The 12,684-nt window shown below is 36.7% G+C and overlaps 1 protein-coding gene across 1 annotated transcript in view; it reads left to right on the top strand.

Annotated features, from left to right (window-relative positions):
• Positions 1-12,684, top strand: part of COL4A5 (collagen type IV alpha 5 chain) — a 239,547-nt gene that overhangs the window by 136,813 nt on the left and 90,050 nt on the right. The window contains exons 11-18 of the mRNA XM_066248681.1: positions 5,109-5,144; positions 5,233-5,274; positions 5,431-5,523; positions 6,759-6,812; positions 6,909-6,965; positions 7,561-7,605; positions 9,883-9,936; positions 12,127-12,168. Coding sequence (XP_066104778.1) covers positions 5,109-5,144; positions 5,233-5,274; positions 5,431-5,523; positions 6,759-6,812; positions 6,909-6,965; positions 7,561-7,605; positions 9,883-9,936; positions 12,127-12,168 — 423 coding nt within the window. The remainder of the gene's footprint in view (positions 1-5,108; positions 5,145-5,232; positions 5,275-5,430; positions 5,524-6,758; positions 6,813-6,908; positions 6,966-7,560; positions 7,606-9,882; positions 9,937-12,126; positions 12,169-12,684) is intronic.

Here is a 12,684-nt window from a genome sequence, read left to right as displayed (position 1 = left end):
TTCTAAAGACTGAATGTGCAACCAGACCTTTAACTTACTACCTTTGTGTTTGCTCACATTTTTTTACTTAAAAAAATTCTAAGTGTTCTTATCCCTGAAATACTCAGGTTTACTTATTTCACTCAGTATAATGTTCTCAAGGTCCATCCATGTTGTTGTAAATGTCATTATGTCATCATTTCTTATGGCTGAGTAGTATTCCATTGTATATATGTACCACATCTTCTTTATCCAATCCTCTGTCAAAGGACATTTTGGTTGTTTCCATGTCTTGGCCACTGTGAATAATGCTGTGATGAACCTGGGGGTGAATGTGTCTCTATGAACCAATGTTTTCAAGTTTTTTGGATAGATACCCACTAGAGGGATCACTGGGTCATATGGTAGTTCAATTCTTAAAAGCTTGAAACATTCTCAAATACAGCAAGTCAGATTGCATAAAAGTAAAACTAGACTAAAAATACAAACACATGCTTTTTATATATTTATTTTTATTTTTCTCTTACTCTTCAGTTTTTTTATTATTCAAAATGAAATATGTTATTCATGAATCATCTGTCCTCAATTTTGATTTGTTGCCATCATTTTTCAAGATATAGTTTTAGATTATATTTGGAATAGTAATTTCATAGTTCTAGGTTTAACAAAACTATTGAAGCTTTAAATTTCACTCTACTTCCTTGAATTCTCAAGACAGTTGCTGATGTAAATTTTAATATAAAATATTTAGTCACAAATTATATTGCTTTTGTATACACATAGTTGAAAAATGTCTTTGCTTTTGTCAATAAAAACTGTACTGTCAGCAGTATAGTTTGGGTAGGCCCAAATCCAAGGGAGCCTACCCTTCTCAATTCTTGTCACACTCGTGAGAAAGAATTTAGGCAAGAAACAAGGTGCATCGTTCAAGTAAAGCAAGCAGTTTATTAAGCAAAGCTGTACACTTGGTGAAGGGCACAAGTGGGCAGGCAACTCAGCTAGCCTGAGTGCTGCTACTTGTTGGGCTCTTAGAAATGATATACTTTTTAGCTTATAAATTTTACAGCTCACCTTCCCTGATACTGGAACTAACATACAGGGTTCCAGGGCTGTTTTAAAAATCTGTTAACAAAATTTGGTAATTTTGTTTTGGGAGGCCTTAAAATTGCTGACTCCCTCTTTCAATAGGCCAGAGATACCCCCTTTCTTTCTTCCCTCCTTTTTTTCTTCTTCATAACTGTGTGTCTACCTAACTATACCATGATTCATAAAACTCTAAACAAATTAAGAACTGTGGTATAAAGCAAAAAATACTTTTGGTAAAACAGACAGCAAGCAGCACAATGTTAAGTTATATTGCATCCAAAAAAAAAAGTTTTTGTGGTCCCAAATATAGGTGCTCAAGAACTAAGCATACAGTCAGGAGAACAAAAAATTAAAACCAAAATACAGTGGTACCTTGAGTTATGAGCAGACCAACATACGAATTTTTTAAGATACGAGCTGCGACTTGGTCTGTATTTTTGTTCGAGATCCGAGCAAAATTCCGAGATACGAGGTGTGATTCAGGAAGCTGCCGCTAGTTGGTGCACTGGCGTATGGGTCCAGTATCGGCAGCACAACACCAGCATCTCGTTCTTTCTCACGTGTTACCTGCAGAATCAAGTCGAATCTCATATGCTTTACTTGTTCTTGCATCATTTTTATATTTTTTACTAACTTTTTCTGTGTGCTATCATGAGGCCAAAGAAAGTGAGTGTAAAGGACAGTGGTGAGAAGAAGAAAAGAATGTCGATAGAAGTAAAGCAAGAAATAATAGAAAAAACATGAGCATGCTGTATGAGTGGTTGAACTGGCAAGGCTGTACGACCACAATACATCTACGATTTGTACCATCCTTAAACAAAAGGATGCCATCAAAAGTGCAAATCCAGTGAAAGGAACTACAATTCTGTCCCAATTAAGGACAAATATCCATGAAGAAATGGAGAAGCTTCTGCTGGTGAGGGTGAAAGAGAAAGAGCTGGCAGGAGATACAGTGATGGAGACTGTAATATGCAAAAAGGAACGTATTATTTATGGCAACTTGAAGAAGAAAGAACCATCAACCTCAAAAGAGGCAGCAGAAGATACGTTTAAGGCAAGTCACTCTGGTTTGAAAATTTCAAGAAGAGATCTGGCATCCACTCGGTGGTGAGCATGGTGAAGCTGCGAGTGCTGACGGTAAGGCAGCTGAGGGGTACATCACACGTTTTGCTGTGCTTATCGCAAAGGAAGGCTACATCCCCCAACAACTGTGATGAAACAGGATTGTTTTGGGGGAAAAAATGCCCCAGAGGACTTTCATCACTGCAGAGAAGAAGCTGCCAGGCCATAAACCCATGAAGGACCGTCTGACCCTTGCATTGTGTGCAAATGCTAGTGGTGACTGTAAAGTAAAGCCACTGCTAGTGTATCATTCCGAAAATCCTCGAGCCTTTAAGACTCACAATATTCTTAAAGAAAACTGCAGGTTATGTGGCGCACCAATGCTAGGGCATGGGTTACGCGGCAGTTTTTTATTGAATGGGTAAATCTCATCTTTGGTCCTGTAGTGAAGAAATATCTTCAAGAAAATTAACTCCTGGTGAAAGCATTACTAATCCTTGATAATGCTCCAGCCCACCCACCTGATCTTGAAGATGACATTCTTGGTAAGTTCAAATTCGTGAAAGTCCTCTACCTCCCACCCAACACAACTTAAGTCTTGCAACTATGGATCAGCAGGTCATTTCCAACTTAGAAAGCTTTACACAAAGCACTTGTTCTACCACTGCTTTGTGGTGACTGAGAATACAGATCCTTCGAGAGTTTTGGAAAGATTATTACAACATCATGGTATGTTTACACATTATTGACTTGGCATGGCGAGAGGTTACAAGAAGAACCTTGAACTCGGCATGGAAAAAATTATGGCCTGATGTTGTTGCAGACAAGGACTTCTAAGGATTTGAACCAGAGACCAAAACCAAGGTAGAAGCGTTGGAGGAGATTGTGTCCCTCGGAAAGTCGATGGGTCTGGAGGTAGATGAGGGTGACGTAAACGAGCTTGCCAAGGAACATGAGGAGGAACTCTCAACTGAAGAGTTGAAGGAACTACAGATGATACAACATATGGAGCTTCTGCAAGAGATTAGTAGTGAGTAGGAGGCAGAGTCGGAGGAAGTGATTTCTACAAGTGAAATTAAATACATGCTGGCAATGTGGGAGCTTTCCAGTTTCATTGAAAAGAAACACCCAAAGTTTCAAATGGTCATGCTTCAGCACTTTTTTTTTTTTTTTTGCATTTTTCTGAAGTTGGAAATGGGGAGGCAGTCAGACAGACTCCCGCATGTGCCCGACCGGGATCCACCCGGCATGCCCACCAGGGGGTGATGCTCTGCCCATCTGGGGCATTGCTCTGTTGCAATCAGAGCCATTCCAGCTCCTGAGACAGAGGCCATAGAGCCATCCCCAGCACCCGGGCCATCTTTGCCCCAATGGAGCCTTGGCTGCGGGAAGGGAAGAGAGAGACAGAGAGGAAGGAGAGGGGGAGGGGTGGAGAAGCAGATGGGCGCTTCTCCTTTGTGCCCTGGCTGGGAATCGAACCTGGGACTCCTGCACGCCAGGCCAATGCTCTACCACTGAGCCAACCGGCCAGGGCCACTTCAGCACTTTTTTTATATTTTTATTTTATTCATTTTAGATAGGAGAGAGAGAAAGAAGGAGAGAGAGAGAGAGAGAGAAAGAGAGAGAGAGAGAGAGAAGAAAGAGAGAGACGGGGGGAGGAGCTAGAAGCATCAAGTCCCATATCTGCCTTGACCAGGCAAGCCCAGGGTTTCGAACCGGCGACCTCAGCATTTCCAGGTCGACGTTTATCCACTGCACTACCACAGGTCAGGCCGCTTCAGCACTTTTTAATGACACTTGTTTGTCATATTTCTGTAACATTTTAAAAGGCAGGCAAAAGCAAACCTCTTTGCATAGATTTTTATTCAAAAGTCCTGCAAGTGAATGTGCCAAAAGTGCAGCCAAAAAGGCAAAAACAGGTGATGATTAAATGAAAACTATGCAATGTTAAGCTTAGGTTAAGTTTAAAGTTAAGAAAGTGCATTTTTTTTAAATTAACTTTTTGTGGTTTCATTTTAAGAAAGTGCAGTTTTAATTTTGTTTAAAGTAAAGAAAATGCAGTTTTAGTTTACATTTAGTGTTAAGAAAGTGCAGTTTTAGTTTACATGTCTATAGTGCCTGCATCCCTTCCTCCCTCCCTCCTCCTCCACTATTCACCTCCGTTAGCTGCACTCGTCTGTCTCCCAGGTAAGAATAAAGTACTACATAACACCTTTTTCTTTTATCTCATATATTTTGTTATGCATTGGTAAAGTATACACATGTGTTTCTTAATTAAAAGTATGTCTTTTTTTATAATTTAGGATAGTTTGGGGATATAATGCGTAAACATATAGATATTGTAGTGATCTTTCCAAAACTCTCGAAGGGTTAGATTTGTATTCTCAGTCACCATGAAGCAGTTTTACAGGGCTGAAATGGATTAAATCTATTTCAGTTATTTTATATGGGAGAAATTTGTTTGATATCCAAGTTGACTGACTTACGAGCCCGGTTACAGAATGAATTAAACTCGTATCTCAAGGTACCACTGTAAAACAAAGACATTATCATGCAAACAACCACATCAAAAATTGTACTCAGTATTCAATCAAATAGGGACAAATCCCCTAAACACATGTTTTTTAGAATTAGAATGTTAATTGCCTTATGTTACTTAAATTAACCTGTAATTCTGATAGGAGATATTTGATGGTTGTTAACATTAAGTTTTATGCTTATTTTTGGCACTGGTGCCCCCTCTGCTTCTACTCATGCTTACATGTCACCCCTGCCCATGCGTATCCTTTTCTGAGAAATCTCCACATTCATCTAGTTTAAATCATTTTAAATATGCATCTCTGACTAGAAAGCAATAAGAAAAAGAAAACAGGAAATATTATTTTGAAGGGCTTTTTCAGTCCTCACTTTTTATGAAACCAAATAATTTTTAATAAGCTTATTAATATAATTGTTTTTTCCTCTGTGTCTTCTATTTTTAGGGCCCTCCTGGTCCACCAGGACTTCCAGGATCAAAGGTATTTTTTTTTTCTTTACAGTTTTTATTTGGGGTGAATTCTTTTTGATATTGTCAATGAGATTCTAAATCGAAACCTCTCTCTTCAGGGGAATATGGGCTTAAATTTCCAAGGACCCAAGGGTGAAAAGGTGAGTAACGAAAGAAATGGATTATTTATCCCCAAGTGTCCTCTTTCCATAGTCATTTGAACTTGTCATTTTACCTTCTGCCATTGATTTTGCTTACATGTTGTATTGTCAGTGTAAATTATGAAATATTACTTTCTTATTTTATCTTGCGGATAGGGTGAGCAAGGTCTTCAGGGCCCTCCTGGGCCACCAGGGCAGATCAGTGAACAGAAAAGGCCAATTGATGTAGAGTTTCAGAAAGGAGACCAGGTGAGTATGTAGAGAGGAAATCAGTGAACATCTTGCTGTAAAAGTGGCATTCCATTAAAATGAATTTTAAGCTGGAATATATAATAGTTATGTGAAGGTATTTTCAAAATAACAAAGATTTTAGATAATTACATTTTAAAGTTTTATTGTTATATAATGTCCATATTATAATTCACTTACTTAAAATTACCTTTTTAGTATATTTACATGGTAGTGAAACCATCATCACAATTCAATTTTAGAACATTCTTATCACCTGCCCCTCACCAGAATCCTGTACCTTTTAGTTGTCACTCTCTATTTCTCCCCGGACACTTCAGCCATAGGCAACTGCTAATTTATTTTATGTTTCTGTACATTTGCCTATTCTGGACATTTAATATAGCTGGAATCATACTATATGTGATCTTCTGTGCCTGGCTTCCTTTATTTAGTATAATGTTTTCAAGTTCATCCATGTCATAGCATGTCTCACTACTTCATTTCTTTTTATGGCTGAACAATCTTCTTTCGTGTACATATTCCACATTTTGTTTATTCAATGGACATTTGAATTATTTCCATCTTTGTCTCTCATGAGTAATGCATTCATGTACAGATTAGGTCATGGTAAGGTAGATCATCTTGTCTTAGATGACTGTGTTCTTTACATTTCATTGATATGCAAGGAGAAAGATGGTGTCACTCTGTAAACCTTTGTTGTGTTTACAAGCAATTATCTTCAACTGGAGTACATAAGGGGATCAAACATATCTTGTATAGTATACTGGTCCACCTTTGAACAGAATGCATGCATTTCTGTTTCACTTAAATGCTAATGAGGAAGTTAAGAATAAAGGACAAAGTGTCCTGAAACTCTACGGTCAATATGGATTGAATCATTCATTTCTCTGCCCAAATGTGTGTCATATATAGCTCCGAAATCTCCTACTGTTAGATACTTTTGCTTTGCATAAAATATTTTAAAAAACAAAATATCATTACTACTTTCACTTTAAGTGTTGTCTTGTTATTTACCTTAAAATTTGGCTTGAACATACACTAGAAATTAAATAAATTGAGCGAAGATCACGCCAGACCTCTCTGCCTAACAAATTTCGACTTTGAATTAGAAACATCTTATTATTTTTGTTTATACTGCATGAGTCTATAGTTCAGTTTATAAAAGCATTTCTAGCTTGCTGTAGTAAATAACAGTATTAATAGTGCTTTTCTTTTCCCCTACTACTGCATAGGGACTTCCTGGTGACCCAGGGCCTCCTGGACCTCCAGGGATGCGTGGTCCTCCAGTAAGTAACCTAAAATTCTATAACATCATGTAATGCAAGTTATTCTTTATATATAGTATTCCATGAACCAATGTAAAACTATTTTTGTGTGTACAGGGTCCTCCAGGTGGTATGAAAGGTGAGAAGGGTGAGCAAGGAGAGCCTGGCAAAAGAGTAAGTGTTATAATCACTAATACACTTTGCAAATAATTTTAAATATGTGGGTATGTGTAATTTTATTCTTTCCTCTTAAATCCAACTTTCTTTTTTGTGTGACAGAGACAGGGAGAGAAACAGAGAGAGGGACAGATAGAGACTGACAGACAGGAAGGGAGAAAGATGAGGAGCATCAATTCTTTGTTGCAGCACCCTAGTTGTTCATTGATTGCTTTCTCATATGTGCCTTGAGTGGGGGGCTACAGCAGACTAACTGAACCATTGCTCAAGCCAGTGACCTTGGGCTCAAGCTGGTGAGCCTTGTTCAAACCAGATGAACCTGCACTTATGCTGGCGACCTCAGGGTTTTGAACCTGGGTCCTCTTTGTCCCAGTCCGACACTATCCACTGTGCCACCACCTGGTCAGGCTTAAAACAGGTTTTCCTTGTTTTAACATGTCACATTTGCATAAATAAAATATTTTATTATAATATTGAAGTCCAAAAAGCCCACTTAGTGTAGTCAAAGTCAGGAAGAAATGTTGTTGTACTCTTTAACTTCATACCTTTTAAATAAAAAATTGATATTTTTGCACTTCTTTTAATCTTATAGGGTAAACCGGGCAAAGATGGAGAGACTGGCCAACCAGGAAATCCAGTGAGTAAAGTCCATTCCCCTTCAAAAAAAAAAAAAGGCAAGGTCAGGAAGCAGAATGACAAAGATATTTATATTTAGAAATATTTTAAGTGAATGGAAATTACTTTTTATTTCTTTTTTGAATATGAATTTGAAATTCTTCTTTTTAAGTCAGAAACCAAAATCTGATTATGTATTTTTTACTTAAATTTATTGCTGTAACATTGGCTAATAAAATTATATATGGTTTCAGGTATACAGTTCCCTAATCCATCATCTGTACACTGTATTTGTGTTCACCATCCCAAGTCAAGTCTCCTTCCACCATGTAGTTCATCCCCTTTACCCTTTACTGTCCCTATCCACCCTTCTCTCTGGTAACCATCGGACTGTTGTCTGTGTGGAAGAATCTTTGTTTCTTTGTCTTGTTTGTTCATTTATTACTTTCTGTTTTATATCCTACTTATGAGTGAAATCGTATGGATCTTGACTTTTTCTGACTTATTTCACTTAGCATGATATTCTCAAGATCCATCCATGTTGTTGCAGATGATAGTATTTTAATTTTATCTTTTCGTATGGCTGAATAGTATTCCATTGTATGTATATATATGTTTAATTCAGATTTATTGAGATGTAATATGTACAGTAGAAGGAACCATTATGAACATACAGTTCTGTGTGTTTTGACAATAGTACACAGTTGTGTAACCAACTCTTTTAATCAAAAACAATTTATCATTCTCAAAAGTTATCTCACACTCTTTTACTTGTAGTCATTCTTGCCTCTCCACCCAAAACCTCCAATAAAAATTGATATTTTCTTTTTTCCCTATAATATTGCTTATTCCAAAGTGTCATATAAGTTACATTGTGTATAGCCTTTTCTTAATTTTATTTTTCAATTATACTTACATTCAGTATTATTTTGTATTGTTTTTAAGCATACCGCATTGTGGTTACACAGTCATATACTTTACAAACTGGTTCCCCGGTACTTCATTTTCCCACCTGTATCTTACAGTTATTACAATATAATTGATTATACTTCCTATGCTGCTGTACTTTACATCTCCATGACTATTTTGTGGCTACCAATCTACTTCTCAATCCTTCCACTTTATTCACCCGGCTCCCTAACCCCCTGTCTTCTGGCAACCATTGGTCTGCTTTCTGTATCTCTGAGTCTGTTTCTGTTTTGTTTGTTCATTGATTTTGCTCTTTAGATTCCACATATGGGCCTAGAGGGTATTATGCAGAGTGAAATAAGTCAGAAAAATGCAAATACCAGATAATTTCACTTATGTATATATAGCCTTTTGAATCAGTGTTCATTTACATAGCATAATACATTTTACTGTATATCAGTAGTTCAATCATTATTATTGTTAAGTAGTATTTGTTTGTATGAGTGTGCCAAAGTTTGTTTATCCATTTACACATTGGAGCATATTTTGGTTGTTCCTGGTTTGGCTATTATGAATAAAATTGCTAAAAGCATTCACATACAGATTTGCGTCCAAGATTATTTCAAGCAACCTTAGAATATCCACAGTAGATATTAAAAGAAATGTTCAAGGACAGGGAATTTAATGACATTTGGAGAGAATTTCAAAGGAAAGGGATTATTCTTAACAAGACTGGAAGTTGGAGGTAATAAAATTACATAAATTTATTTACAGGTGATTTTTCTAAACGGGTGGTCCTCAGTTTATAAACTCCAGATTCACAAATGGCTAAAACATATAAAATGGTATAAGAGGAGGTAAACTCAGGGCTCCAGTTTCTGGTTTCTTTTGGAACATTTGGTCTTTGTTGCATGATTAGGTAGCCATGTTATCAAACAATTTGACTGTTTTCTACAGATATTCCTAGGGAAAAAGGTGTTCTCTGTATTGAGAGAACTCAGGTTAGTTTAAACAAAGGGAGTCTTGATAGTGGTATCTTTTGGGGAACCACCAAACAACTGTAATAATGACACATCTCTGGGAAAGGAGCTTTGAAGAAGCTCCACCCCATTATTTTTTCCTTCCTGTTGCTGCCAGGCTACCGTTTTTACCTTGATTAAGTGCTGTTTGTTTTCCAGGCTACTGTGGAGCTCAGGATGGGTGATGGAAATAGAGCAAGTTAAAATTCCACTTGTTTTTAAATTAAATGCTTCCTGGATTGCTGCAAGCCTTTGGTTAATTTCTAGAGTTCTAAAAATGTTGACTCTGGCCATATTTTGGAGGAGAGGATTTGGGGAGGCCCTTATTCTACCATTTTTGCTGATGTCATTCTGTCTTCTATGTTTTAAAGGGTTTGCCTGGTGATCCTGGTTACCCTGGTGAACCAGGAAGAGTTGGAGAAAAAGTAAGAACTATAATACTTTGAAGTGGCTGGTATTATTCTAGTTAACATAATTATTTTCTAAAAGAAAAACTTATAAATAACTAGCTTTTATATTTAAAAGGTATCTTCTTTATCCATCTTTTGATATTGTCCCCTCTTTTACATACCACTTCTTCTGAATTTTTATCTACTGTACTAAATCACAGTCCCTGTGGTGAAATTACATGAAAAATTGTTTAAATTTAGCATTTCCATTGTGAAAAGTTGATGCCTTCATTTTGGACATTTATTGTTAAAATTTTTTATTCTCCAGAAAGAAGATTCAGCACCATTTTGTGAAGCTCCCTCCTACTAAAAAGGCTTATAGCTGTGATTTTAAAATGTCTTCACTAAACATTTCCATCCTAGGCCGTTATGGTTTTGAAGTCTGTTGCTAATTCTTTGCCGTTTTTTCTTTCATTTGGCTATGCAGGCTGACTGAAGTAATTTATTTAGTTGCCTATTTTAAAAGTGACTTTAAATAATGCATGGAGCCCAAAATTCTGCTATATAGAGCAGATCACAAAATGTCCAGTTTTCCAATCTCTATGCCCTCTAGTTGTTTTGTTCTGAACAAAATTGAAAAGTTTTGTTTTGGAGGCAAGGTGTTACAGACTTGAATGTATTCCAATTGTGCATATTGTAATGATGGTCTATACTAGATCTAGTTCTATCTCGGCATAAAGAGGCACAACTAGAATAAAGGAAAGTATAAATCAGTGGTCAGGAACCTATGGCTCGCAAACCAGATGCGGCTCTTTTGATGGCTGCACCTGGCTCGCAGACAAATCTTTAATAAAAAAATAATAACGTTAAAAATATAAAACATTCTCATGTATTGCAATCCATTCATTTCCTACTGCTCATGTTCATGGTTGTGAGTGGCTGGAGCTAATCACAGCTGTCCTCTGGGACAACACCAAATTTTTATTGGATAATGTGTAATGTACACGGGTCGTTGTATGGCTATCACGGAATAACATTTTATAATATGTGGCGTTCATGGCTCTCTCAGCCAAAAAGTTTCCCGACCCTTGGTATAAATACTCAGAGAATTAGATTGTTTTTCAAGTATTAAGTAAAGTTATATATGACAGAATAACTTTTTAAACTAAAAGGAGCTTATAGATAGATGAAAACTTTCCATGAACAAGTCCAGAAGGAGAAAAGAGGCGTAAGAGAGACATTTATCTTTGTGTGTTGACCAGTAGAGTAACTGTGGAATACTATGTTCTTCATGCTATTGTAGCTACTGGTTAAGAGTAACAGTTTTGTCTGAAATTGTCTTTCATTCACTTCTAAGAGAAAACTCACAAAAGCAATTATTGTTATTCTTTTAAGTGAGAGGAGGGGAAATAGAGAGCCAGATTCCGCATGTACCCTGACTGGGATCCACCTGGCAACCCCCGTCTGGGACTGATGCTCACTCAAATCAATCAAGCTATCTTCAGTGCCTGAGGCCAATGCATAGACCAACTGAGCTATCTTCAGTGCTCCAGGCCAACACTCTTAACAGATCAAGCCACTACCTGTGAGAGAAGAGAGAGAGAGAGGGAGAAAAGAAGCAGATGGTTGCTTCTCATATGTGCCATGACTGGGGATCAAACCTGGGACAGCCACATGCTGGGCTGATGCAAAATCAACTGAACCAACTGGCCAGGGTCCAGCAGTTATGATTCATTAGCTGTTACTTATGATACTTAAGTCCAGCAGCTATAACACAGCTGTCTATAATGGAAATTACACTGAATTTATTCCCTTGGCAAGTCTTATGAAAAGGAACATGGCTAAATGTAGAAAAATGTAAAGATTTTAACTGATTCAAGTGGTACCAATTTTTAATTCATCATCTTCTTATAAAAGATTCATATTTTCTTATAAAATAAGAGTCTTTAAATCAAAGGGTATTAGAGACAGAAATATCTTAAAATCTTGCCCTATAGATAAGGCAGAGAAATCAATTGATTTGGTCAAGATTGTGTAGCTAGTAAATGTGAAACAATATCACAGGTCTTCTTAGGCTTAACTTACTACTGTTCTGTTTACCTTATGTTATATTTTTTATATGTTTTATTATGGGTTAGTGGGTCTTTATGAAACTTAACTGTCTATTATGCTTTTGAAGAAATGGATGGTTTCATTACTAATCTATTTTAAATTTGTATTGAACAGGGCCAAAAAGGTGACATTGGCCCACCTGGTCCTCCTGGACTTGTAAGTTTGTTTTTGTTTTTGTTTTAGTTTTCATTTATCAAATTTACTTATACATTTTCGTTTTTGTGCATTAATTATATACTCTGTACGTTTTTCTGGTAGACCACAAAATTCCAAGTCATTATCAACTTCTACTTTCTTAAAAATATTTACATCTAAAACTTGCAGTGATATTGACCTCAAAGTCTGTCTGTGTATTATGTATCCCTAGTGAAGTTCCAAAATTATGACAATTGTGTTGTTTTGCATCATAGTGCCAAATCATTTCTCAAGTAACCAGCAGGTGGTGCAAGTGTTGCTTACAAAGTTTCAATGAAAGGAAGTTGGAGAATTAGGAATTGAACCTTTCTCGTACAGAGCTCATGGGAAAGAAAGATTTGGTCTTTGGTCTTAATAGGTTTTCTCAATTTGAAATTGTTTGAGTCACACCTCTTTTTTTCCCTGATTCTGTGCTTTTAGGGGCTTTTAATAACAAATGTAGAAAACTGCTCTATGATAGAATAATTAGAGGGTTTA

Source organism: Saccopteryx bilineata, chromosome X, assembly GCF_036850765.1.
Source record: "Saccopteryx bilineata isolate mSacBil1 chromosome X, mSacBil1_pri_phased_curated, whole genome shotgun sequence".
Classification (NCBI taxonomy): Eukaryota; Metazoa; Chordata; class Mammalia; order Chiroptera; family Emballonuridae; genus Saccopteryx; species Saccopteryx bilineata.
The sequence above is the reverse complement of the archived record's forward strand: the minus strand, read 5'-3'. Positions and strand labels throughout refer to the sequence as shown.